The 27,799-nt window shown below is 41.4% G+C and overlaps 1 protein-coding gene across 5 annotated transcripts in view; it reads right to left on the bottom strand.

Moving 5' to 3' along the window:
* Positions 1 to 27,799, bottom strand: part of MEF2A (myocyte enhancer factor 2A) — an 80,019-nt gene that overhangs the window by 12,236 nt on the left and 39,984 nt on the right. For 3 of the 5 annotated variants that reach the window (XM_032699668.1, XM_032699669.1, XM_032699667.1), the window contains 3 exons: positions 12,856 to 12,987; positions 9,656 to 9,875; positions 8,770 to 8,829 (listed from right to left, as the gene is read on the bottom strand). In XM_032699668.1, the coding sequence (XP_032555559.1) occupies positions 8,770 to 8,829; positions 9,656 to 9,875; positions 12,856 to 12,987 (412 nt within the window). Of the gene's footprint in view, positions 1 to 8,769; positions 8,830 to 9,655; positions 9,876 to 12,652; positions 12,791 to 12,855; positions 12,988 to 27,799 lie in introns of all 5 variants that reach the window. The other 2 variants (XM_032699670.1, XM_032699671.1) reach the window with 1 other exon arrangement.

The raw sequence follows: 27,799 nt of genomic DNA on the forward strand, positions 1-27,799 counted from the left end.
GCAACAGGGAACCCTACAGTTCACCCTACAGAACCTGTGTGTGTATAAATAAACTCAATTCATAGTGAGATCCTGTTTGCACCAACACTGCAGTTCTGAAAGCAGCTTTTATAGTCCCAACCAGGGGAAAGTCTGTGAGACAAAGTTCACTGTGTGGGAAATTCTCCCCTAATCGCCTGTAGGGCCACACGGGCACGGATTTTGTATTATTATTTTAATTTGAATAGGCCCCTATGCCCAATCCAATTTTACTGCATTAAATACATATTAATCTAAAAGCAATTAAAGTAAGGAAGTTGTCAGTGTCACATTCTACCTCCTGTAGCAACATTTTAAATGCCTTTAAAAGCTTAGGAAGGAGGAAGAACAATAACATGGATCAGGAAGAGCACAACACTTCCTGAGGGTGACGGGTACTACTGAGATATTCCATGTGCATTGAGAACTTCAGTGTGAATTCACAAGGATAATTGGTGAGGAAACCTCTGGATTTCCTTGTTCTGTGGACTTCCTAGTGTGCCAAAAGCCTGACCATACAGGGACAAAATGAGATGTCCCTGGAGTTTCCCAAGGTTAGCAGAGCAATGAGGAGTTATTCTAATTTAGCACTTTCCTGAGGCATTTCTATAGGAGATATGGGAATGTGACTTAGAAGTCATGGGGGGGAAAGAAGGAACACAGCACAAAAGAAGATGTTTTTTATGTCAGCATTCTTCCTTCTGCATTAAAAACTACATAAAAACCTCATTTTGTGATTAAAGTATCTACATTCCTCAGCAGAAAACAGCAGAATTCATTCAGATGCTCCTGTTAGGGATAAAATTTACTTGGGGTGGCTGATGGAGCTGAGAATACACACTAGAGCTAAATATGCTCTTGACTGGTAGGAGAAAACTCACCTCAGCTGGGTCACATGGAAAAAACAATGGGCCAGAAAGAGAAATGAAGTTTGTGCTACCCCTGAGGCTCCTGAAACTGAGACAGTGTTTGTAGAATCCTGATTTTGTTCAACACAAAGTTATGCATCGATTCCTGGCCATCCTAAAAGAGTGCAGCATTAGTTCCAGACAACCTGCAGGGCACCAGAGTGCCAGAGGAATCTTACACAATGGACAGGGTAAAAATCAAATGGATCTGGAAAAAGACATGAGGGAGGAAAAATCTTAGCAAATGGCATAATTTCCACCAAATTACATCTAAAGCTTTGTTACAGCACCTCCCATTTTCGGCAAAAACGCCGGAACATTTAAAGAACTTGCTGTTATAACAGAAGTAGAGTCTGGGCTTCAATGTAATAACAAATTTTATTACTCACTGGGCTGTCAGTGGTACCTTTCCATGCCAAGGCTGTGGTGACCTGGGCCGAGTTTGAGCCGCACAACAATCCCCCTCTGTGCAAACAATGGGGTTCTGTACAGAATTTACAGCGTTTCGGGCCATCCTATGATCCCATTTCCTGTCCTCTGTTTTCAAGTATTCCAGTAGCCCCTGTGTTAAATCTGGACAGTGTCTTTCTCCCACACCCAATCCAGTCATTTCCTGAGCCCTTATTCCAAGGCTCTGCCAATCCTACAGAAACATTTCATGCTTTCAGTGGTGCTGTCAAAAACAACAAACTCCCTGCCACTGCCTCCTCTGCCCAGTGTCACGGGGCAGCAGGGCACAGTTAAAGCATTTAGTCAGACAAAAGGCTGAGCAGTTCTTAAAGGGAGTGTTTAGAATATATTACAAAACCCAAAATAATGCCCTAAGTGTGCAGCACTGTGGGTATGAACCCAATTGCAGCCCTTTGATAAAGAGCTGGCACTGAACACTCAGCAAGCACTGGAGTGTCTCTATTGATTATCTGAAGATTCATATGCTGGGGCTGCAATAAGATTGCAGAATGTTCAGTTTGAGTATGAAACTTCAAGCCTTTTTCCCTTTTAATAATCTAATAATAAAATCAAATTACAAGTTAAGAGTGAAAGGGTAACCAAACACACGGTATTTCTTAGAGCAAGGTCAGCAGCCAGAAAAAGATAATGAGCACAGGATGATGCAACTCCAGGGCTGTTTGCCAAGAGGAGGCTTTAATAACCCCATAAATTCTACTCACTACTTTGGATAGTACAGAAATTGTTTCTACCCCACCCACTGTAGGTCTTCCCCAAAGACAATACTTCACATTATCAAACTGAACATGGAACCGGAATATAAAATCCTGCTTATGTGTGAAAATAAGACTGTTTTTACTCCCGTAGGAAGAGTTTTATTTAACTCTAATTCCTTAAAACAGACGTGAAAGCATGTTCAAAACAGTCCTCTGGAAAACAGACACCAGTGCAAAGATAAGCTCTCAATTATATGAATCACAATTTAATTAGATTTTATGATAACAAACCCTGCCAACCCACATTAACCCACTTCTTGCTCAGATACAAAGTGTTTACTTTTGAAGCAACTTCTTTTCTGAAGAGAAATGTTACAACCCACCCATTGCAGCAACTGCATCTTCTGCCTTCAGAGGCATAATACAGCTTAATCTCATTTACTGTCCTGCAGCCCAAGACACAGCATTCAATTACACGAGCCAGACTCATATTTCACTCTATAAATCACATCAGCTGAAACAATGAACACACGTGGCTGGAAAGTACTCCATGTACTTATTACTACTCAAGGAATAAATTACAGGCATTGATGCCATTAATCTTTTTTTTTTTTTTGTGGTTCACCTTTGGAGAAACTGGACAGTTATACAGAGTCTTGGAAAATAATGGTGGGCAGGCAGCAGAGCCACATAAGGTAAAGCAAAAATAAGGATGGTGATAAATATTTATGCCTCCAATGAGATCATAACGACCCAACAAACATCACACCATTAGAAGTGAACTGAAAACTGGGTTTGCAAGAAGCATCAGGAGGTATCAGGAGAGCAGATAAGATCTGCTGAAGGAAAACATCAACACGTAAAACCTCGGGCGGGGGGAACATATTGCAAGCAAACACAACAACAGCATTTCTAGTGCATTAGCTGCCCAATCTGTTTACTCTGGGGTTTAGTAGGACAGATTTAAGTAGAAATTAAAACCATTTTCAGGCTCTGCACAGCAATCACTGCTGATTCTGCCACTGTTTCATAAAGCCCAAGTTCTGTGTTAGCCTTGGAAAGAGTTCACGATAATATCTCAAGGAAGCTGCAATAAATGTGTTTCTACTGATCTTTACACAAATCAATGTGTCAGATAATACCACTGGAATTAAAAGATACCTTTGACAGTAATGTAAGATCTTGAAACATGTCTAACATGTAAGATTTATACTTCTAAGGCAGTACTTTAGATATTAAAAGGCAGTAAAGAAAGAAATACACATGACTAAATGTCAAGGGAATGCTTACTCATGTTACAAAACTTAAAAAAACCCTCATTTCCCAGGTTGTTGGAAATTTTTTTTGCCTGAAGCTACATAAAAGGAGAAAGAATTTTCAAGGATATTCAGAATTTAAATGGGCTTCCTTCAAACCAGGGTTATTACTCAGGATGCAACAGCAAATCTAAATAAAGGCATCATGCTTTTGTGCCCGTGTGAAACATTAAGAGTGGCAACTGGATGTCTTTTAGGTCTTTTGTCAACTAATCGGTTAACAGCTAATTAAATAAGAGTTTAGTTTCTGAACTTGGTGGTTTCTGTGTCTACACAAAGCCATGTAAAGAATGGCCAAGGATGGAGAAGTGGTGTGTTTAGAACACCTGAGGATGTGTGGTACTGGGCAAGGGGACGTTATAGAAATATTGATAATTACTTTAATCCAGCTGAGAAATTAATCATTTGTTATATGCATGGCAAATTCTAACCAGAACTGTCGTGGACCTCTCAGTAAATCAGCAATTACAGTAAGATAAGGAACACACACGAGATGAAATTTCAACTCAAATCCAAGGGTAGTTCAGGGGCTGAACTGACCTCATGCAGATGGGTGGTTTCCAAGGACAAACAGCTACAATTTAAAATGCTTTCTTCTACCAGCATGTTTTTAATGCTGATTTCAGCCAGTCATCTTTTCTGTGAGCTGATCTAATCACAGGGTGATGGATGGATCAACCTTTGTTATGTGCTGACAACAGTCCAGCAAAGGAGAAGGGTTCAGCCTGCACCCTGCCAAACAGCTGCTCTGCGGCCACTTCCAGGGTTCCTTTTCCATGAGGAGAGCTGGGAAGCTGGAGGAGGGAACAGGCTGGTCTCATGTGCTTCAGGGATCCTTCAACTCCTTCCTTGGAGAAGGGTGAAACCCTGACTGTTGTATTGACCTGTGTAACCCTAAAGATCAGAGGAGGGCAAACCATGGTGCAGTGACACCAGTGACAGGACAAAGCAGGAGCCTTTGTGCACTCAGGGTGACCAAACATTGTGCAGTCCCAGCCCTTCCAACACAAGGGAGGAGCTCTGCCCAGTGAAAGGCATCTGGGACAGACCCTGCCTGTCACACTGAATGTCACACCCACCACCAGGAATGCACAGCCTTAAGCAGGAACATGCCCAGGGGTTACAGCTGCTTTCCCAAGGTGGTCATGTCCCTCAACCTGGTGGCTGATGCAGGTGACACAGGCTGGGGAGTTTGAGTGGGGGGAGAGGCAGAAGAAATCTGTTTTCTTAAGGGAGAGGCTGGGAGTACGAGTGCAGGAAGAGGTGTTTTTCAAGAGTTAGTTGGATATTTCTCATTAGGGTGTCTCTCATTTAATAAACCAAACACACCAGCAAGGTTTGCACAGAGAGCTGGTCTGTTATTGAAGCCTTCTGTGCACTCCCCAACTGCAGGGCAGTCAGACTTGTGCAAGACCAAGCTCCAGGACTCCTTTACCCTCAGACACACAGAAAGCTCTCCCATCAGCCAAGCCCTCAAGACAAAGACCATTTACAGGTGTGGCTTTTCACAGTTCTCTGTCTTGATCCCTTTCTGGCAACTCCAAGCAGTTAAGAGGTGTGGAGCTGCCAGTGGCACCTCTGCACAGGCCCTGCCCAGGCCAGGATAAACCACCACACAGGAGCTCCCTTAGCAGAGACCCAACGGCTCACAAGGTACAGCTTTGCAAGCAGGTGTATCCCCCAGCTCTATTCCAAAGAAACTCAGTATTCCCAAGGTCACTTCTCATTCTCAGAACCTGAAGATTAGTGAGGACATTAGAGAAGATGCAGTTGTGCAATAAGGAAGAGAAATTCAGTGCTCAAGCAGAGCTCTTCCTTATCCATTCTCCTGAGGATAAAATTTTAAGAGCAAAGACAATTTTTCTTTTTTTTTACTTCTTTTCTAGAAGATTAACTGGGCCCATAACCTGGGTTACTGACCACAAGGGCTACTTCACTGACAAAGAAATGTACAGACAGATAATACTGTGTATTTGCACAACTAGAAACAGCCTCCACTTCCAAAAATTCCTTAAAAATCACATGGGACGGGGAAGAACTTATGTCTCAGGGTTTATGGCTTTCCTGCAGCCTTGGCAATGAAAACCAGCTCAGGTCCTTGGTGTGGTTCTGGCTCAGTGCCATAAGTGAAAGGTATGGAAGGAAAAGTAGAGGTTGGATAACTGTGGAATTTCTGAGCCCTTCTCAGTCCTTAAGGATGGGACAAGACCACTGGAAGTGCATTTCACTGGCAGCCTCTGGATGAGTGAAGGTATGACACCAAATCTACTGGGACAAAGCAAAGCAGACCTTCTCCTGGCAAACTGGAAGGTGATCCATCCCTGCAGTCCTTTCAGTTCAAAGTTAAAGAAATTCTCCCCAATATATGGGTGCTCATGGGAGGCTACAATTTGCTCAATTAGACCCCCAGCCCTTTAAAAGGATTAATACCAGACATATAATATATGTTCAAGCCATGATGATGCTGACAACAAATAGCAATTTCTACACATCCTGGTGCTACAGGACTCCTGAAGCATCTTTGATGCCCATCACAATTTGCACAGGGTTTAACACTGACCAGGGGCAGCACTATCATCAAAGCTCTGCCTCAAAAACCTCTGATCTGATTAACTGAAAAAATAAATTAGCTCAAAAGCAAATGCTGTTATAATGCTGGACATTCTTCCCCTCTCAAAACCGATCTATTTGCCAAGTAAAAATCTTCAGCAAGTGTTTTTTATGTGGTGGGCAGGATTTTAAAAATATTACAAAAATGAGAATGCTTTTTCAGAGCTGTGACAGCTGCATGTGAAGTAAGCTCTCAGTATTATAAAGTGATCACAAAATTTTCTGTTCTGGATATAAAAAACCACCTACCAATCTCTGCTACAACACGCAGATATTTTTACTCAAAGTTATTTTCCACAGAAAAACTGTTAAGTTGGCAGATTGACTGCTAAAGCAAATCATTTCCATTCCAATCAAGTTACACAGGACTTGAGAAAAAGACTCGTGTGAACTCAATATGAGCCATTTTATGCAACATCTTTGTTTGAACTGGGTCCCAAATAAGCAAGATAACCTTTACTTGCTTTTTACTCAGAGATAAAGGCATTTAAGTGTCTTTCAAGGAAACGAGAAAATCTCAAACGCACAAAAACTTCATAATGTAGAAGATGGATTTTTCCTTTACTTATAAGGGAATATCTGGGAATATGGCTATGCCAGTCCTCCAGCTTTTTACCTCTGACATCACTCCTACAGACTGTGAGCTGCACATTTGGCACATGACCTTTCACTACATCCATAGGAGAACTCTCCATTCCTGAGAAGTTTAAAGAAAAACCCTGAAAGCTAAAAGAAGAAAACAGGTTTTTTTTAGAAGTCAGTTCTACAATAAACCCAGCAAGAAACTAAAACCATTATTGTCTGCAGACATAATTAACAGGATATACATTTCAACAGCAGCTGTCAAGCTCAAATTGACAAATTAGCAGATTTAATCAATCTGGTTACATATTTTGGTTGCCATTGAGAAGGTTCCTGTGCACCTGTCACTACTTAAAGGTTTTCATGCCCTAACTTGTAGAAAGTAGAGCTCTGACAACTCAAGGCACTCTCTAGTTCAGCATTCTGGTGTTAACCAGGTATTTGAGCTTCACTAGAGGTGCTTCTCAGAGATGTTCCCCTGTTCTGGTACAGCCCCAACTCTCACTTGCACGACAAACCTTTCTAGGAGTGAGTGGGTACATGTATAACATTTTGGGTGTGATGTTCTGCAAAGTAAGAGATAAGTGATGCATTTTGACTTTTTACATAGACTATTAATAAATGCAAGAAGGAAAACATTTTACTGCATTAAATACTTTCACCAAGCTGCAGGAACTGGGCATTTCCAGAGTTTAATACCCTACAGAAGTGCTGTAAACAACTGTTTCATTTGCTTATTGAAAGGAGGAATCTTAAATCTGAGGCTGCTGTTACTAAAGCCTGATTTTGGAGAAGTGGCCTGAGACAGCCTGATAATAAAGTTATTTAGTCTGACTAGAGAAATACTATGGCAATCAACATCTGACCTCCACAGTTTCTAAAAATAGTCATGTTTTTTTCAACTGAGGAAGTTTCCTCCATTTAAAATCCTGCTTACCTGATGGAAACCACTCTTTAATATTTCATATCTTTGCTGCACACGGCCAAAGGATGGAGAAAGAGTGGAAAGTCAATCCTGCACTTTCAGCCTTGGAGCTGCAGCATTTTTTATTCATCAATTCAACTGCCTGACCTGATGTTCAAAGAACTTTTTTCCCAGTTGCCACACTAAGTAGCCAGTGGGCAAATCCTGAAAGGTCAACAGTTGCTTCTCTAATTCCTGGCTGTGAACACATTCCAAGGGGAGTTACTTGTGTTTGCAGAACTGACCTTCAGCACCAAGACATCCAAAGTCACAGGAGGAACGTGAACAAAGTGGGGGAATTGCCATTTATTTTGTCTTTCTGTGGAATACTAAATTTCCATGGCTGCCTTGCCCTCTCTCAAGAGTGCTACATTTTATTTAAGGAAGACAAAACATTATTTAAATGAAAAGGTGCCCTCATATCTTTTTACTGAAGACCAAAAAATACGGGGAATTCGATTTCTGGCAAGATCTCTAATTTGTTTTCAAAAGAAATTCTGATCATCATTCAAAACGAAGACAGACCCCAGCTACCAGCTTCCAAGATTTATTGCTTTCTTCATAGAACTGCTAGAAAACAATTAGCAAGATACACATGGCAATACAAACAATACAGTCTGTATTTGCTTCATTTTGATTGGCACCAACACCAGTATCAAACATCCAGGTCCTGCAAATACTGAAGCTGGGGACTGAGCTGAGTTGTCTTTAGTACAACAGTTTAGTAAGCTCAGAGAATTTCATAAAAAGCACCTTCAAAACGTGAGCATAAACATGCACATTACAAAACAGTCAGTTATTAAACAAAAAAAGAGAGCAACAACATTTTCAATTAATAACCTTGCCAAAATATTGCTACTCATCTCTAAAACTCTCTTTTTCAAATATAAGAGATTTGGCAAAAGAAGATCTTTTTAGAATGCTGCAGTTACACCTGTAGAGAAACAGGTGCAAAAAAAAAAGCAGGAGCAGCATGGTGCTGCTGAAAACCACTACAATAAAAAATGCAAGTATTACTGCAGTGGAAAGGGCACGGCAGTAAAAAGTTAAAAACGCCCGATAAGAATTTACAAAACTTGACGATTCCAAGGCAGCTAAAAAAATTACAACCTTTTGTTCTCCCACAACCAAAATAAAAACCTGCTTTTGAGTAACTGAAAGCACCATGAGATTTTTCAACACAGGCAGGAGGATGCTGCACTTACCCACTGGGCTGGTACCAGCTCCGTTTGGCACTGAGAGCTCAGTTGTCCCCAGCATTCCACCTGAGCAAAAGAAGAGCATTAAACCAACATGTCCCCTTATGGCATTGGATGACAGGAAGCTGAACATGAGCCAGTGTGCCCAGGTGGCCAAGAAGGCCAGTGGATCCTGGCCTGGATCAGGAACAGTGTGGCCAACAGGTCCAAGGAAGTGATTCTGCCCCTGGACTCAGTGCTGGTGAGGCCACACCTCGAGTGCTGTGTCCAGTTCTGGGCCCCTCAGTTCAAGGAAGGACACTGAGGGGCTGGAGCAGGTCCAGAGAAGAGCAACAAGGCTGGGGAAGGGACTGGAGCACAAGTCCTATGAGGAGAGGCTGAGGGAGCTGGGGCTGTTCAGCCTGGAGAAGAGGAGGCTCAGGGGAGACCTCCTCACTCTCTACAACTCCCTGACAGGAGGGGGGAGCCAGGTGAGGGTTGGTCTCTTTTCCCAGACAATGATCAGCAAGACAAGAGGGCATGGTCTTAAGCTGTGCCAGGGGAGGTCTGGGTTAGATATTAGAAAGAATTTCTTTCCAGAGAGGGTGCTCAGCCATTGGAATGGGCTGCCCAGGGAAGTGGTGGATTATCCATCCCTGGAGGTGTTTAAGATAAGACTGGATGTGACATCAGTGCCACGGGCTGGGAACCGCAGCAGGGTTGGATCAAGGGTTGGACTTGATGATCTCAGAGGTCCCTTCCAACCCGGCTGATTCTGTGATTCTATGATCATTTTGTATTTAAGCTGTAAAAACGCACAGGAACCGCTCAGAACTTGTTACTCGGGGTGTTTGTTTGTGGGTTTTACTCCAAAGAGCAGCAGGGCTGGGAAGGGAACCCGCCGAGCCCTCACCTGCGTTGCCGGCGCTGGGCGGTCTCTGGGGCGCCGCGGGGGACACGTTGCGGTGCAGGGTGCTCGGAGGGGGGGACAGCATGGTCGTGTCCGTCAGGGACGAACTGGCTGCCAGGGACGGGGACACGAGGGAGCTCCCGGGGTTGCTGTAGGTTAAAGTGTTGGGGTTGGACACCGGAACCGTGACCGACATGGAGAAGTTCTGAGCAGGCAAACCGGGCTGGGGGAGACAAGATGAGGAACACAAAGACAACACCGTTAGCATCGACCGCAGAGACAGCACAGGATAAAAACACACAGTAACGTTTGCCAAGGAGTGATCAGGTTGTTTTCTTTTTTCAAAAACAAGTTAATTATGTTAGTTTTTAAACTCTTTTAAGCAGACAGTTTTAAAACATCCATTTGTTGTAAAGGACGGTGTTAAATTCTTATACATCACATAAATACAGTTCCAAAACTTCTGAAATACTGCAAGTTCAAATACAGAAAACTGAAAATATTCATGTGAATTCACAGGCCCATAAATACAACAAATTAACCAGTTAATCTGGATTATTACAAAGCAATGACAAGCTAAACATGTCTACAAATCAATGACTTGTACCTTCCAAATGTAAGCATAAACATGCACGTTACAAAATAGTCAGTTATTACACAAAAAAGAGAAAGTTAGTAACATCATTTTCTATTAATATATATTTTCTATTAATAAACTTGCCAAAATATTGCTACTAATCTCTAAAATTTTCTTTTTCAACAGACTAAAAAAAAAAAATAAACAGATCTTTAGAAAGTCACGAAGTTCAGTCACTTGAATTTAAACATTTCACGTTCCACAAAGCCCTGCTTGAATAACCACTCCCATCTTTTTTGTACATCTCATTTTTTTTTTACATTCTAATTTTTACAGCATTATTTAGGAGGCAGCTGTTTTTGTGCAGTCTATATGTTTGTTATTCAGCAGCTATTTGAATCAAAAGCAGAGATGCCTGCCCATCTATGGTACTCATTTGGTCATAACTTCTTTGGCCTTTGTCTCATTCCTATCCTTTGACAGGGATGAGTTTCTGAAACAAAAGGGACTATTTTCTTTCACAGCTCTCATAATTACTGGAAACAAACCCATGACAGGTACAATTGAAGGGGAAGAACTCAGTAGGATTTATTGACAGAACAGAGAGATAATAGTTTTGATTTAGAGGTCAGAGACAGATGACCAACCAAGTACACTTAAAAAAATGCAATTTCATCACATACAGCTTAAAAATCACTTAGAATGATAGTTCTGTATGAAAATCTAGATAACACCAGAAATATAACAATAACTATATAATTAAAAGAGCAGAATACATTCTCAATAAGAAACAAAATCTCTTACTAGTGAGAGCCAACAACAATGTCCCCACTGAGGCATTCTAAGAATAATTATCAATTTTTGGCACAGATGGAAGGAAAAAGTAATGAAGCACAGCGATGTAACATCAGCAAATCACTCACAGTGTCTAACTAATGACAACCCTCACTGGTGCTTGTTTTCAGGAGAAACTACTTGAACAAACTATTCAGTATCTACCAAAAAAAAGGTTGGTTTTAAACAGCTCAAACTAAACTGGAAATACCTGAAGAGTGCTGAACACAATGGCAGAAGGGAACACCTGGGACATTTTTTCTGTAGGTTTCTCAACACAGAAGTGAGGAGTGAGAGGCTCCCCCCACACCTTAAAGGCTGTCCCTGCCCATCCCTGGTGCTCATTTGGGTACGACCGAATTCCTCACGCTTTGCCTCACTGCTGTCCCTTGCCAGCAATGAGTGCAGAGAACAAGGGGAACTGTGTTCTTCCACAGCCCCACAAGTGCAGGGGATGGGAAGAGAACAGCACCAATTGAAGTTATAAATACAGAACCACAGAGCTCAAAAATAACACTGCCTGTTTTATTGCTGCTCGTGTCCACACAGACATTCGGGCTGCTTGTGAGGAGCAGGGGAGAGCAACTGAGCTGGAACACACTGGGAGGTGAGGCCTGGGGATGTCTCAGCACAGAAATGTTGGGTATCAAAAGCTTCAAAGTAAGGCAAAAACCAAAACATATTGGCTTCATTCAACTAGAAAGTGCTAAAAGAAGTGATGCTGGGTGTCATGGCTGTTATTGCTCTAATAATGAAATTATTTCCACTCAAATGTCCCAGCCAGGCCATTTCCTTGAATTGCTGCAAGATTTGCCAGGTTAAAAAATTCAAAGGCTGTGGCAGAGCCCTGTATTAGTTTTCTTAGAAAATACTTCCCCTGTAATACTCAACACTAATTGGTTTTTGTAGGTGGGAATTAAATGTCATCGTGAACACCTCCATGAAAAACATGTGACATTAACACTGCTTTCATCCCCAACCTGCAGTTCTGGAGCCAAGTGACTTATGGCTGCACAAGGGGCAGAAAATTCTCCAAGATCTTTCAGTGTCCAAGGAGGTATCTGTTAGAATTTCAGTCTTTTGAGGTCCTCATTGTGCACCAGTCTTGAACTCTAAATATCTAAATAACTTTCTACACCAGGACTTGAACAAAATAAATTCTACTGATTAGATGACAAAATTAGTCTATTTGCCTGCTTGTAACAGACTGAAAAATCTTGATCAACAGACAGATTAAGACCTAGAAGATGTAAATAAATGATCCTACAGCCCACGACAAAAATCTGTCTTTATAAATGTATTTTCGGTAGGATTAGGTAATGCAGCCAGGCTCTTGAAATTTAGAAATGTTATCTCATCTTCACAAGATATAAGTGCAAAACAGGAGCTAGAGAGAATTCTTCTTATTCTTTAAGATAAAATGTATTTTAGCAAGATCAAGTATCGGCATCTCATTTTTCCTCAAAAATACGTGTTCCCTTCTCAAGCCACCACATCCTCTTGCCTCTGGAGTGGTTTTCAGTGGTAAGCAAACACCAGGAAAATTCTCATGCATGTAAGAGAAGCACAAACCATACTTTAGTACTCACTGCGATTTTATGATTCCTCATCATATTATCAAACTCTTCATTAATTTTTTTATATTTTTCCTCTGTATGTGGCGTGAGCACATATGAAGTGTCAGGGTCCGGGCTGTCGCACCCTCTGTGTTCCTTCTTGTTCAGAGCCTAAATAATGAAGTTAATAAAAAGGATCAACAAATAAAAAGTAGAGATAAAATAAAAGTACTTACAGGGCCTCGCTTGAAAATAAAATCACTATCTTCATTTAGTTTGCTGAATCTGTCCTCCGATAGCGGACTGTGCTCAAAGTAATCGTCAGCATCAGGGCTCTCACAACCATTAAGGCCTTTCTTTCTTAAGGTCTGAAATACAATTGGAAAATTCACATACAGATCACACTAACTTGCCATGAAGTTTTGTTTTTTTCTTTTTTTGTACACTACTGAACCATTCCGAGCCCCTGAAACTACAGCAGACTTTCACAGGCAAAACTCACTGTCCAACACACAGGGTTGGTCCTTCGAGACAGTGGCAAAGGGCACAGAGAGAAAAGGTTCCTCCAGGTGCCACCTCACAGGCAACTTTAAGCTACAACCACTTCACCTCCCCAGTATTCCCTGGAAAACCATTTTTAGACACTGGCTGATGGAGTGAAGGTGCCTGACAAGGGACATTCAAGCCTGTGGCAAAGCAGTTCATGCATCCACTGGTAATTAAAAGCCAGTTTACTGGATCTTGAATGAATTGATTTTAGCACGCCCAATTTTAATACTCACATTTTAAAAAGCACACAGTTAAAATTCTGAGAAACACAATGCTAAGATTTTTGTTCCAATTCAACAACTGCAGGACATTAATACATGTAACACTCTCTGTAGTTGACAAAGGCAGGATCTTCCTGCACTTCTGTCATCCTGCATGATAACAACAACTGCAAAAAAGTATAAAAAGAAATTACATAATCCCTCTCTAAAATGACTTCGTTTGCTAAATATAAGCTTTTTCAGAGTCCTTTAGACTAACTTGATGCAACTGCTTTATTGGGCTACTTCCTGTTTTCTGATGGAGAACTCACACCAACATCCCCTGGAAAAAAAAAAAAAAGCAAACTTGTCTACAATCCAGGCATCAGAGAAAGGATGTGAAGCTATGGGTCTGGTGACCAAAGTATAAGAGATAATTGTATTTCTTGGTTTCCTTTTTCATCCATTACACAATCAGAAATCTTCCTCTGCAAGTTCTCGTTTATAACAAAACAAGATTTAAAATATTACCTGTGGAAAAATCTTTTTTAAAAGCTTCAAAAGGAAAGCAGTGTAAATTTTATACAGATACACATTATCAGTACATGAGGCAGCAGTAGGACTACACAGGCATGAAGGAGTCGTGTGTTTCCTTTTTGTGAAAAATTATTTATATTCCATGAATTTTATACTAAGAACCCTAAAGGTTTTAGAAATCTGCAAGTTGATATTTCCAGCACCATAAAGAAATTCCACGTTTTCCTACAAAAGCAGTTTCCATAACGCACTGACATTCTGATTTCTAAAGCAAAATGTTTTAGTTTATACTATTCACCAGCATTTTTTCTTACCGTCTAACGATTTTTTAGTACAATAAAAAGTGCACAAGACTTTACTATTTATAGATATGCAAAACAGTGCTTATTTCTCCTGCAGTTTTCAAGCAGGAATCGAGAATCCATTTCGCCGCCTGAAATTCTTTAATATCACAGTTCACCAGAAGCTGTAATTCCTTCTCAAGTTTCTTGGCTCGCTCGGCGAATCCCACACAGTATCTGGAACTCCCACAAAAATGTAATCACTAAATCAGCATATGGGGGAAAACAGGTGTGGGTTCCTCCAGCACCTGTCACGGTCCCGATCCCGATCCCGCTGCCCCGACCAATCAGCTGGACACGGGAATGGACTTGGCCATACAAGGCTCGGCCTCTCAAGGTCGGAGCCTGTTCTCCCTCTCTCCCAGCCCTTCCTAACAAGTCAGCCTGCCAGGCTGCTACACTTCGGTATCAGCAGGGAAAATGTTAACACTGTATAATCTGGATTACACTTAACCCCTGCAGCCCACGGCAGTCTGGAAATAGAATCCAAATGTCTTTACCCGGGACACGATTACCAGCTGGATTCAGACGCCACAAAGGTCTTGTGAGAACTCCACGCACTGTTACTTGTCCTCCTTTGATAAACACCTTAAAGCAATTTAAATCTTGCAGCTCAGGAGTTTCATTAGAGCTCCTTTCCATAGTCTAAAGCAATCCAGTGAAAGATTTTAGGTGTAACGACGGCAATTCATCGCCCCCGATCTGCCCGAAAATTATGCTCCACGTGGAACAAAGGAAGATATTAAATACAAAAATACCTCCTTCCTCTTGGCCACTGCACGTTTTTATTGTCGCTAACAATGGGGTTAACTCTGCTTTGACTCATGAGGAAGGAAAATGCCTCAGTATCTCCCGTTTCAGGCTCTGGAAAGCGTCACTCCAGATGGGGTTCCTGTCATTGTGGAGGGATTTAAGCCAGGTTCAGCGTTACAGATAATCAGGCCGGGTCTGATCGCCAAAGCTCTGCCTCCTTATCACCAAAACACCAAGTGCCACTTTGAGGACCTGACCATAAAAAGCCTGCGAAGTTTATCAGCGCCCAGTAACACAATAGTAAAACATTCCAGCTGCGGAGCCGGGAATGCTGGAATCTGTTCGCACGGGCAGGCGAGGCGGACGCGAGCCAGCCCAGAGCGGGTTCTCACCGATAACAGGCCCTGCTCCAGGGAAAACAAGGAGGGACACACTGCTGGGAACGCTCTGCTGGGACCCAGGAAAGCCATCAACAAGGCTGACCCCGCCCTCCAGATTCTCCTGTGCTAAAAATCTGTTATTTCTCCAAATAATGTACATCAGTCGCCTCTCTGAGCTATTCCCAAGATATTATTGTGGGGACTGAAATTTTACTGACTCTGAGAAATAAAATGCCAGTTGGTGAGACCAAATAATTTGTGTAATGTGAAGAGAGTTTTATTTCTCTGCTGTGATACACGAGCTTGTTTAGAATAGAACCAAGAGGTTTTACAGTTGAGGCTACTAAATATAGGGCATAATTTTCTTACAACAGCAAGAGGGGGAAAGAACATTAAATTCCAAGTTTTGCTATTGGATGCTCACTGCAGTTACCTTCTGGTGTGCAGCCTTGTTTTCCAGATCATCTAAGGGAACGTGCAGCCCTTTCAGTTAATCTCTATTACTTTCCACTTCCTCTAAGACTTAGCCGAAATTACTGGAAATCGTTCCAACGTGTTTGCCAACGCACTGCATTGTGCCCTAGTAACTGAGATGGTGCAGCTTTGATCTCAGACTGCACTAACTACACTGAGGAGAAAAAAGGACTGATTTCAGTCAGAAAACAATTTAAAGCATTTACGAAGAACCAAGGCAAGTGTGAAACCTTTTTTATAAAAGAATGAAGCAAATACAACAACACAGCTCTGTGACGAAGTTCTAGACAGGTGTGGTCATCCTGATACTGCAGAACGACCCTGAAGCTTTAATTGCTTTTGTTCTAGTGTGTAAAACTGAATTATGTAAATATTATAACTATTGGATTAATATTTATTTATTTTTATTTGAATGGCAGAGCTTAGAAAACAGTGTATGAGAAAGGCTGGACTGGCTATGATGGGTTTAAACATTGCAGTCAAGCACATGGTAATATTTTCCTGAACTTCCCCACACATATGCAAAGTACTTTTTAATTGCACTGCATTTTGCTAATTTAAGGAAAGAACCATGCCAGAATCATGAACAGAAGAAGAGCTTCTTGCAAAACAACAACAGAAAGGAATAATTGGCTTCTCTCTACAATTCAACATAAATTTTACTGAAACCAATAATACAGATACCAACGAGTGTAAAAATACAATAAAGCCATTTATTGCTTGATCCATGAGGAAGCAAAGATGATACTCAACCATCAGAGTGCGATTAGCATAAGCTTCCTTTCACAGAATCCAACAGAGACACGTGAAATGCAGCCTTGAGCCTGCTGAGCCTCCACAGCATGAGATCAATCATCCCCTTCCCCGGGCTTGTTCCAGCCCCACAGGATCACAGGGGATCCAGACACGGGCATGGGCAGCTCTGGGAACCAGGAACTCTGAACCAACACCCAGGGGTGGATCACTGCTGCCAGAGATGAAGGACAACCCCCAGCTGTGCTCCCATCCCAGCTCCTGGTTTGGATCGAGGTGCGTCCTCCACTGAGGGGGAGGTCTCTGGTCCTGGGGATTGGGCTCCTCACCAGCTCTGGCAGAACTGCAGAGAACCTGACTGTGCTCATTGTCACAGGAAACAATATTTTTCTGCCTTAAAGCAAGAATGTGGGGTGACCTCGTGCAAAAAGTGTCAGGTCACTCAAACATTGAGTGTTGGGTTTCTTGTAAATTACACAAAAAGGAAATGGTTGCTGCTGTCAGAGCTACCATGGATCATGTTACAGCTCTATTTTTGCACTCACTATTGGAGCTGGCCAAACAGATTTTTGCTGGTGTTTCATCCCAAATTATCAGGAAAACCATGTCCAAAATTTGACTAAGATTGAAACGAGAAGTGATTTCCCTTGGAAAAGGCAAACCTTTCACTTAAAGCCTGTGGCTGGTTCTGCTTCTGCTCCTGCAGTCGCAGCACAAATTGGAGTAAACCCTTTTTAATATTGTAATTTTTAAAAGTGTAAGTATTCCTCAGGCCTAAAGTAATGGAAAGGTCCTACCAGGTTCTGCCAAATATTACTGCTGCTCCAGGAGGCAGCTACACATGGCTCAGAAGGATAAACAATTACAGTTTCCTGATGCTCTAGTGGAGAGTATTTCTTTCTTCACTAAAATGACAGAAAATTCTCCTTGGTCATTCTTTATTAACTTATTTTTTGCTGGGTTTGGATCCAGTTGTAGCAGGAATAAGTGGTTTTCCAAGGTGTGGGCTGAGCACCACAGATCCAGGGGAGGCAAGGAATGGCCTGTCCTCTCTGGCAGCAGCCACCTCTGATAAATCACATCCCACATTTAAAGCCACACCTTTTTTTCTGAGATATTCACCAAATGAAGGACAAACACAGCAGTCACAGCAGCACCAGATTTCACTCTCAATACCTGAACATGAGAGACAGAAAACAGGGCATATTCCTTTCCTGCAGCTCAGCTCCCTGCCCACAGCAGAGACATTCAGCAGGCAAGAACCACATGTATCAATCACTTCACATACAGCAAAAACTCATGCTGAAACCACGACAACTGTTTTATTATTTGCTTCCTGACATATTATGCCAAGAAGCTGAGCCCAAAACCAAGCTGGGTTTTTCTTCTTTTGTAAGACAAAATATTCCCCTTTCATCAGCCTGAACAATACCCCAGTGTCTCATCCTGTAGATGTAGGCATGTCTCCCCTATTATGTATAAAACATATTCAAGTATTTGAGGAGTATTCTTAGTCACCAAAGGCTATTTTTAGTTTTTAAACTTCCTGCAGGTCAGTTTGGCTTCAGAAGCCTCGTTTCTTTCTGTTTTTTTTCTCTAAAGTAACAACATGGCTCTGCAAAGTTGGAGCTTGACCCTGCAGTGCTGGGCACACGAATTTACCACTGCCTAAAATCAAAGCAGGAGTGAATCCCAAGCGCAGCACAAACGTTAAAAGAGAACAGCCAGAGAAAAACCAGATAAATCAACTCAGTCACAATGTTCTGTGTTTGAAGCTCAACATTCGTTTCTGTAGGCTGATATTCCTTTTTTCACACTCAGATGTAGTGGATTGTTCTAGGTAATGTTTACAGACTTGATACACTTTCCTCAGGCTCCACTAATATTCTCAACTCCAACCACTGAAGCATCTGCAGATTTCCTTATGGAGCTGTTTTCCTGTCCTCGAGTTGGGAGGCTACTCAAGTTTAGCCCTGACACTGCTCCTTCAGGATCCCTGACACGTTTTCAGTCCCATTTTGCCACACTATCAGTTCGGATTTCACGTTCTAATTATAGCCACAAACACGGCAGCCCAGCCCAGCCCAGCCCAGCCCAGGCAAGGAGTGGTGCCCGGCTTTCAAAACTTCCTGAAACGCAGGGGAGGCCAAATTAGATTATGACAGACATTTCCATGAGCTAAGCAACTTGGAGAGCTTAACTTCTTAAAGAACAAGGTCTCCCCAGCCTTCCTGGCAGCTCCCCAACCACAGCAGTGCTCGCTACAGAAAACTGAACAATTGCACTACTGCTTTCAGCTGACTTAAATGACATTTTCCACACTTGTGCTCGATAGCAGTGATATTTAAAAGGTAAATGATGGATATTATGCAAAAATTATCTGGATATCAAAAATTCTGAGTGCAGTACTTAAGGTTTGCTACATTTATTATAATTTTGGGCATATTATAGTTTGTTAGGAAAACAGGAGGTTTGGGATTAATTACTTATTCCAGGGTTTTCCAAAGAAAAAAACCTATAAGCCTGCCTTAACACTAGGCCATAAAATACAAAGAGCCCTCTAAGCAATGCTCTATGTTCAATTTTAGGCAAAGGTATTCAGCATTTACAGATGAAAAATGTTCATGATTTGAAATTTATCAGTGTCCCTGTTCTAAACCACTCCAAGAAAAGACACCGTCTTGTTTCAAATGTTGGAGCCCTTCCAGCATCTGGCAAATTTTAACATGTATCCTGGCCTGCCAAACATGAGAGGGAGCTGTCAATTCCTCCCAGATATGATAAAGATGGCACTCAGGATTCAAACTCTCATTTATATAAATAACACATACACCAGGTTTTCAGCCATGCTATGGCACGAATTCTAGCCCGGAGCATCTTTGCTGCGAAGCGTTATTTTAACCAGATGATCCACCAGCAATTACTGAACAATTAGAATTTTATGGGCTATAAAACCCATTCTTCTTTTCACCCTAGATACTGCACAGTGCCCTGGACTAGGAGGGATGGGAAGGGCAGCTGTGCTTGGATTTGGGATTCTGGAGAAGCATTATCTGTGAACTGGGGACCTTCTAAAGCTGACCCACAAACAGGCTTTTGCTCGGTCCTAAATGAACTCCTGGAAAGCTTAAAATGATTAGTAATCCATTAGCACTGATAATGCTGTTTCCACAGTGACAGCTAAGTCAGGCTCTCAAAGTCCAATATCTGATGCATTTGCCTGTTTACTTTCTATATGACCCAGAGGGTTATTAAATTTTATATCACTGAGCAGGTTTTCATTTTACCTGGTACCATCAACTAGATTTTCCCATTAGCAAATACTAAACTGCCAGTTTAAGTTGATCTTTTTCAACCTTTTTATTAAAATCAAGGGTAAAATATACTGATATTCACCTTAAGGAAGCAGAAACCATTCCTCAGTGTATAAACTAAATATATTTTGTGGTCCTTTCAGGGAATGCGACAAAATTAATGGTAAAACGGAGCAAAATACAATGTTCAAAGAGATATTTTATGGTAGATAAATGCCTTTTTTCAGTCTTTATCCAAGTGATAAATATAAACACACACATCCTCCAATAAATAGATCTTCCTGTGCCTGCAATGGTTAAATCCCAAAGCAGCAGCAGCAGTAGCCGACTGAAGGCCTCCTTTCAGCACCAGTGCACTGCAGATAAGCCATATGGAACATGAAAAGTTTCCAAGTGCAGCAATCCATCTGCATAATATCCCTTCATAATCTTTTAGAAGTCCTTTAGGAAAAAAATATTATCTCCTACTCATAGCTTGCCAAGGGGAAAAAAAAAATCTAAACTCCAATTACAATTCTGTGATATAAAAAGAACGGGGTTCTTTTGGTCCACCTGCCTATGCAGGGCTGTAATTGCAAATATTTCTTGTCCTGAATTGTTCTTTACAGCTTTAAAATTGGAAAGGATAACAGAAACTATTTCAAAGTCTTGGTGCTCAAGATAACTGAGTGTTATCAAAATATTACAACACAAATAAGCAACTATTCCCAGAGAAATGTTCAGTGGATTTTAAGGACTTATACTATTGTTAAAATACTATTCACATGTAAGAATATGGGAAGTGGCTACACTGTCTACCAGAAGGAGTTTCAATTACTGCTAATATTATACAGGACTGCCATCTTGTTTCACAAAAAAACACCCCAGGTACCTGGAAACCCCAGCTGAGATCAGGATGTACAGCGGGAAATAAGGAAAGAGGGTACAACAGATACAGCTCTGCTTTTACTGAATTAAAATAATTTGAACATAGGACTTGGAGACACAAAGAGTGTCACAATTTCTGTTTTGAACACTGAACTTCTCAGCTGTGTGTCAAACACACTTCATTTTTTTTCCCTTGCACAACCTTCACTTGGAGCGAATTATTCAAAAGCCAAAGCACCTCTTTGAAGGGTGTCCTGACTTAACAAAAGGGGGTGGGAAATCAAAGGTGGGACCTTGAGACAGAGAGAAAAGGCTGTACAGGAATCAGTGAAATATGAGTAAGCTTTATGATGTGTAACTCATGTCAGCATTGGACAAAGAACTGCTCTGGCATGATGGATTATTTGTCTTTTTACTGCAGTCAGCAAGTACTGAATTGTAAGTTATTTGCAGGAAAGAGCAGGGCTTTAAATGGCAACGTTAAGGTTCTCGAAGAGCTTTCAGTCAGACAATGTGTAACAGGTTTTTTGATCTTAAAAGTCTTCACCACATTCCCAATACATTTCAGAGTTTTTAATTTAAAATGTTATTCTCTGATAAATATTTCCAGTAAAACATAATTTTAAGAGCCAATTTGACTAACTTGACTAGCACTCCACAGTCTACACTATAAATTATAGATGTGTGAGCTCCAACATGAAATATCACATGACAGGACACTAATAAGCTGAAATAACTCTCCCTACTAAATCACAAAATTACCTGCATGTGTGTTGGTTTAGAGGTATTATGAAGACCAAGAATGACATGATATGAAGTGATATATGTTATGATACAGGAGATTCAAAGGTCTGTACCACAAGAACCACCACCATAAATATTTTCTTGATTCAGCTGCAGTTACTCTGCAAAACATCCCAGGTGAAAGCATCAACAGGAAACGTGTCCTGCAGTGTTTGCCTGCAGTAAAACCCTGGCAATGAACAAACCACACACTCCCTGAGCAGAAGCACCATCAGTTTAAGGCCCAAACATTAAGTGAAAGCAAAGGATTAAAAACTTCAAGAGGAGCAGAGCCTGTAAAGATGCCGAGGTCCAAAAGGCAGCTGGAGATGACACTGTCCCTCCTTCTGACAGTGATGAACAGACTGAGGAAGCAGCAGCACCTCTGCTGTCCCTTCTGCAGGGTGGTTAATTCCTTGCAGAAGACACTCCCTAACCCACGAGCTTGGAAGTGGAAAGCTGGGATTACATCAACTCTGCACTGAAATCAAGCCTCTCACGAGAAAGAACAGTCCTTTATGTCACTGTGGTTGCAGGAGGTGCTTTGTTCTGAGTCTATTCTTTCCAGGCACAGCTTGTGTAAAGTCACTCACTCTTCATTAACAGATGCCTTGGTCTTTGCTTGGAAATTGCACAGTAAAAATACACTTTTCTGTCAATGCAGGATTTCAAAAGCACCAAATCCTGCAGCAACACAAGGGCTGCAGAACACACGAGACCAGCACAGCTGGAAGAACTTGTTCATACAATAATTCTGTCTTTGTGTGGCTGCCTGCATGAACTCCAGCACTAACAAGCTCTGAGCTGTTACAGATTTTCTTGGAGTCAATTTTCAATCCTGCTTAACACAACGTCTGCAGAGCAGCTAAATCCAGCCCTGAAGCTCGGACACGTGTTCCCTGAGCAGTGGGTGTGAGAACTGGACTCTGTGTGTCTGCCCTCATTTCAGAAATAAAAACATTCCCCAAACACGGGGCAGAATCAGTTGGGAAAACATCACTTGCACAGCTGGGAAGTAAATAGAGGATTTCATAACAGAGGAGAATCACTGCCTGTTGTAGGGCAGATTCTGCAGAGTTTTTGGGAGACAGGTACCATTTAGAGGCCCTCTGCTAGTGTTTGCCAAGGATTTGGGATTCTGGTCCTGCCAGCAGCACAGCCACCTGATTCCACCTGATTCCACGGGCTGTCACCCATCACCTCAGGGATTAGTTCACTAAAAACGAGACCACCACAGCAGATTTCAGCTCCCAGCTGTACAATAACCTCACTGGTGTCATGGCACAGGACAGGGAGCAACCCGGACTGCAGCTACACAAAATTCCTGGTGGTAAAACACCAGCCAAGTATAATCATTATTAGCAATAGAAACTTCTATAAAAAGCTGCTTTCTAGACAAACTTCAGGTGTCTGTGTGCTTTAAGAAGTGACTAAATCTGGAATTCATCAAAATTCAGAATAACAGTAGAGCATGGTAAATTTAAAGCACCAGCACTGTTATAAGAGGTAGAAGAAATGTATTCTTAACCCTAAAACACCAATTTTTATCACTGGTTTAGATTCAAGGGAAGTGCAGCTTTAGAGTATCTGCAGGTAAGACAAAGAGGTTTCAACAACAACAACAAAATTCTTTACATATCAGCAATGAAGGAATGCAAAATGACATTTACTAGGAGCAAAAACTTTTTTCTACCACTGTCAGCTCGCTTAAATCACCAACAATCTGTCATTTCAAAATAAATAAATAAAGGCACATCAACATTAGTCACCAGTATGTCCAAGGCAATTTCAGCACAGGTAAAGAATTAAAGAATATTTTAAAGTAGAACAATTACTTTGGGGCTTAAGCATTGAATGTCATCTCCCAAATTTAAAAGGAGGGGTAGAAATAAGATACAGACACCATCAGGAGTGGTAACTGTTCTGTTCAGCACAAAATACTCAGGTGTCTTTGGTCACTATATTCAAAACACATACTTGCTACCTTGACAACATTTTTATTTTTCAAGAGACGTGTTTCTTCCTAACCCAGGAGTGAGAACTAAAACCCCAAGGCATAACCTGTTTACAAGTCAGGTTTATAGTAAACACTTCTACTAGAAAAAAAATAAGATTCAAACCACTATACACAGATATATAAAAATGTGTGTGTGTATACATATATATATATGAGCTTTTGATGACTCATATTCCAGACCACTTCAGTTCTCAAGTATTTTCTCTCTTTTTAAGGTAAGCTCAAAGAGATTTTAGTCCTTAACCATCCATAAATCCTTCAATCACTCCTTAAAACGTCTCAGAGGCATTTGTGTGCCATCTCAAGTTATTTGAAATGTTATATGCAGTATAATTACATTTACATAATCATTTAGCAAATCAAGCCCAATAATGCCTACACTTTCTCAGCATCATGAGCAGATTACCAAGTCCTTTCCTTACTTCACCGAGAACATTTTTAAGCTTCCTCCTTCTTTTAAATGTGTAACACTTATTCCCACAGTGACTGGAGACCAAATCAAATGGTCTGAACGACACAAACACATAATATTCCTACTAATACATGTCCTTCTATCAGCCCAAAAGCTTTTTGCTTTTTTCTTTCTTTACACTCCCATTAAGTCTTGCCCGCTTCTGGCAGTTCTCCATCCAACAAATAGGAAGGAATGCAAAACAATGTCCATGTATCAGCACTGCCAACCTTCCTGCAATCTCCAGTGTGTGTTTGACCATCAGCATTCCTGGTCCCACCTCACAGCACCATCTCAGTTCTGTAAAACTGTGCTGATATTTCATGTAAATTTGGAGGTTTTAGTCAGCTGGTTGTAGGGCATTCTCTTTCCTTTTAAAATAGAGTTAAAAAGCTTCCCATGTAATTGTCTTTTGAAACATTTCAAAGAAATAAGTATTTTTGAAGAATTTCACCCAATTTCCCCATCATATTTTTAGCTTTGAATAGCAAAATATGGAAGCCCAACTTGCTTGCCAAATCCACATCTAGATGAGATACACCAGGGACCCACCAAGGAAGGAAAATCAATTAACTGAAGGTCTTTCTCATCTAATCCACATATATATTTAGATACAACTCCCAGATCTTCAATTTCATAGGAACCCACCCAAATTTAAACAAAAGAAGCTATGAACCATTTCATATGCCACCAAAACAAACTCCACGTGTGACACACCAATAACAGCTCAAATACACATGTTGGTTATTCACAGCCTGGAAAGCAGCAACGCTGGGAAGAGGTGGTGAAAGCTGGATTAAAAAAAAAAAACAAAACCCAGAGAGCTTTTGGTTTATAAACACAGTGTTTCAACACCAACTTTTGTGTTTATGCTCCCCACACTGTCACACTTGTCTCCTGGCATATGCTCCATCTGGCTGGGGAGATGCATCTGCTCCCTCCTGCTGCGGGCTCCCCACGTGCAGCTGAGCTCGCCCCGCTCACCGCGAGCCCACCCCTGACACGGAGATGGTTGTGACTGAGGGACACGGATGGCCCCTGGAACAGCTCCTGGTTAAGATTTTGTGACAAGGCAGAGGTAAAAAGGCCCTTTTTTGTGTTCTAATCCAGCACCTGTTACCTGCTCTCTGTCTGAATGTGGCACCACCACCCTCACACTGAGCCATCACTAATGTTTCTGCTCATTACAGTCATTTCCCAGGGTAAGATATTTAACACAAGCACCCAAATCACTTGCTGTCCTGTGTGCGTTTGCAATAATTACATGATACAGTTTAGGAGAGGTTTCTTTTATAGTTTTAGTTCCAGTTTTTACTCCAGATCACTGCCTGTTTCAAGGACAGCTGTCAAGAATTGGGGTATAAGCTCAGCCTTATTCAGCACATTACACCACACTGCAAACAGCATCAAACTGCAGAGCACAGAGGAGGCTCATTAACTGACACCCACCCGGAATTCTCCTGGGCACAGATGCCAACTGGAAAAGTAGGTCACATTTTAGACAGGCTCCTAAAAATCCACTCACTGCAGGCTGACGAGGTGAGGTGATGGAACAAGCACAACCCACCCCGGCCACGCCGAGGGGAAATGAACCCTGTTTGCTGGAACACTCAGGGAACATCAAACCACGGAAAAGAGAGAAAAGGCTGAGCTGAACAGGCAAGAAGAGTCATCTTCAGGCCTTGACTCCCAGGAAAAGGGAGGCTGGAAGAGAGGGAATGACTGAGCAACTGCTGCTGTCTCAGAGTCTCATGAAGGGTGGAGGGAGCCAAAATGGAAGTGGTACCTTGTACAGAAGCTGTAATAACCTTAACACACCCTCACTAAAGAAAGTGTCTGTTCATCTCCCTGTTTCCCTGTGGATTTAAAAATTATGAACATTCAAGGTCTCAATTGTCTTCAATACATTAAAACATTTTGTTGACCATACGGATACAGAATCCTGATAAAACCTGAAACTGTTCCCATTTTGCTCTTCAAAAGTTCTACTTTCTTCAGGAAAAATAATTACTTGTCAAGAATAATCTGTTACAGGAAAAAAAAAATCCATGAATATTAAAGCATCAAAATGCTTTAACACCTACAGCAAGTCCTTCAAATCACAGGCAGTTCTTCAGTGCAACAACCTGCAACTGTTCCAAGGTGGGTTTGTAAAGCTAAATACATGATGCTGGTATTTCAGGAATTCAAAGCACACACTGAGTGAGAAATCTCAGGTTTTTTTCAATATCCCTACAGGATCCATCTAACCTGTGCAAAAGCACTGCCCTGGATGCAAATAATTATGAAAAAATAACATGAATGAAACCTTACAAGAGACCAAAAACTCTCTCACCTGATGTGAGAAGTACCATTTTCTCCAAGAGCAAGGAACATCAACTAATTTTTTTGAATGGTAATTTATCTTTCTGAAATCACTCAAAAGGATTATTTTGGAATTTTAACAGAAGATAACTTTTTTTTTTTTTTTTTGCTTTCATGAGGCTTAAAGAAAACATTACACTCATCAGCCCTGGAGTAAATGCCTTTTACTAAAAGGGCAGGAGATGAGCAATCCTAACAACAGTCCTCACCAGTATCAGCTGTGCTCACCTCCAATATTCCAGAGGGATGCAGAAACTAATCTAATAAACCCATCAGACCAATTGTGCCTGATCCTGACAAGCAAGCAAGGATTTTTGCTCAGACATGTGGATGTTCTGAAGATTTTAGATGTTTCAAACAATCCTGTTTACCCTGTTCATGTGGGTTTTTTCGACACTGTAAAACAGATTCAAACAGAAAAAAATAAAATCAAGGATCACAGAGGTTGAGATCCAGCTCAAAATGCCACATAAATTCCAGGCCATCTGTCACAGGATCTTCTGCCTTAATGTAGCAAATGGCAGGGAATGGTGTATTCCCAAGTATTCTACTGATATCAGAAAATTAAGCTTACATTAAAACTAAATTCTAATTTGCAATTCCAGCTAATCAGAAGTCTGATTCTGCCTATAAAACACATTCTTTACACCCATATCAGTTATTAGGTACCAGGTAGCTACGAAAGGGAAAAAATTGTAATGAAAAAACCCATGACATGAAAGAGATAAGGAAATGAGGTTGGGTTGGGTCAGGCTGGAGGGGGTTTTGAGCACCCTGGCCTAGTGGAAGGTGTCCCTGCCCATGGCAGGAGGTTGGAAAGAGAGGAGCTTTAGGCCCCTTCCAACCCAAACCAGTCTGTGGTTCTATAATAAACCAACATTTTATTGATGGGTAAAGTGCTTAGAAATTGAGTGGGGGAAAGGAGGACAAGGAAACATTAACAGAAATTAAAAACGGGACCAATAAATACACATACAAAGGACAAAAAAGTTAGAAAAGAATAGGTCTAGGACAGCAACAGAACATTCACATCTACATAACATGTACAGTGAAAGACATAAGGGCATGTATCAAAAAAAAAATCATAGTATTCATTTAAGATGCCAGTGCTCCCCTCCCACTATGTTTTCCCAAACATTCCAGCAGCGACAGAAGACACCAAGCTCTGGGCATATAAAAGCAATTCCTCTGCCAAAGCTGAGCAGGAGACAACTCTGAGGGGAAGTTGTCTCAGCGATTTCACTTAATCATCTACAACATTGCACTGAAAATAAGGAACAGCACATTTGTTTCTTCCCTTCCACGGTTTCTGGGCTGTCTGGAATTAGCTTTCCTTCCAACCCAGAACAACCCACCCTCCTCCTGCACACCAGGACCACAGCGGGGCCACACCAGTT

The sequence above is a fragment of the Chiroxiphia lanceolata genome, chromosome 12 (genome assembly GCF_009829145.1).
Source record: "Chiroxiphia lanceolata isolate bChiLan1 chromosome 12, bChiLan1.pri, whole genome shotgun sequence".
Taxonomy (NCBI): domain Eukaryota; kingdom Metazoa; phylum Chordata; class Aves; order Passeriformes; family Pipridae; genus Chiroxiphia; species Chiroxiphia lanceolata.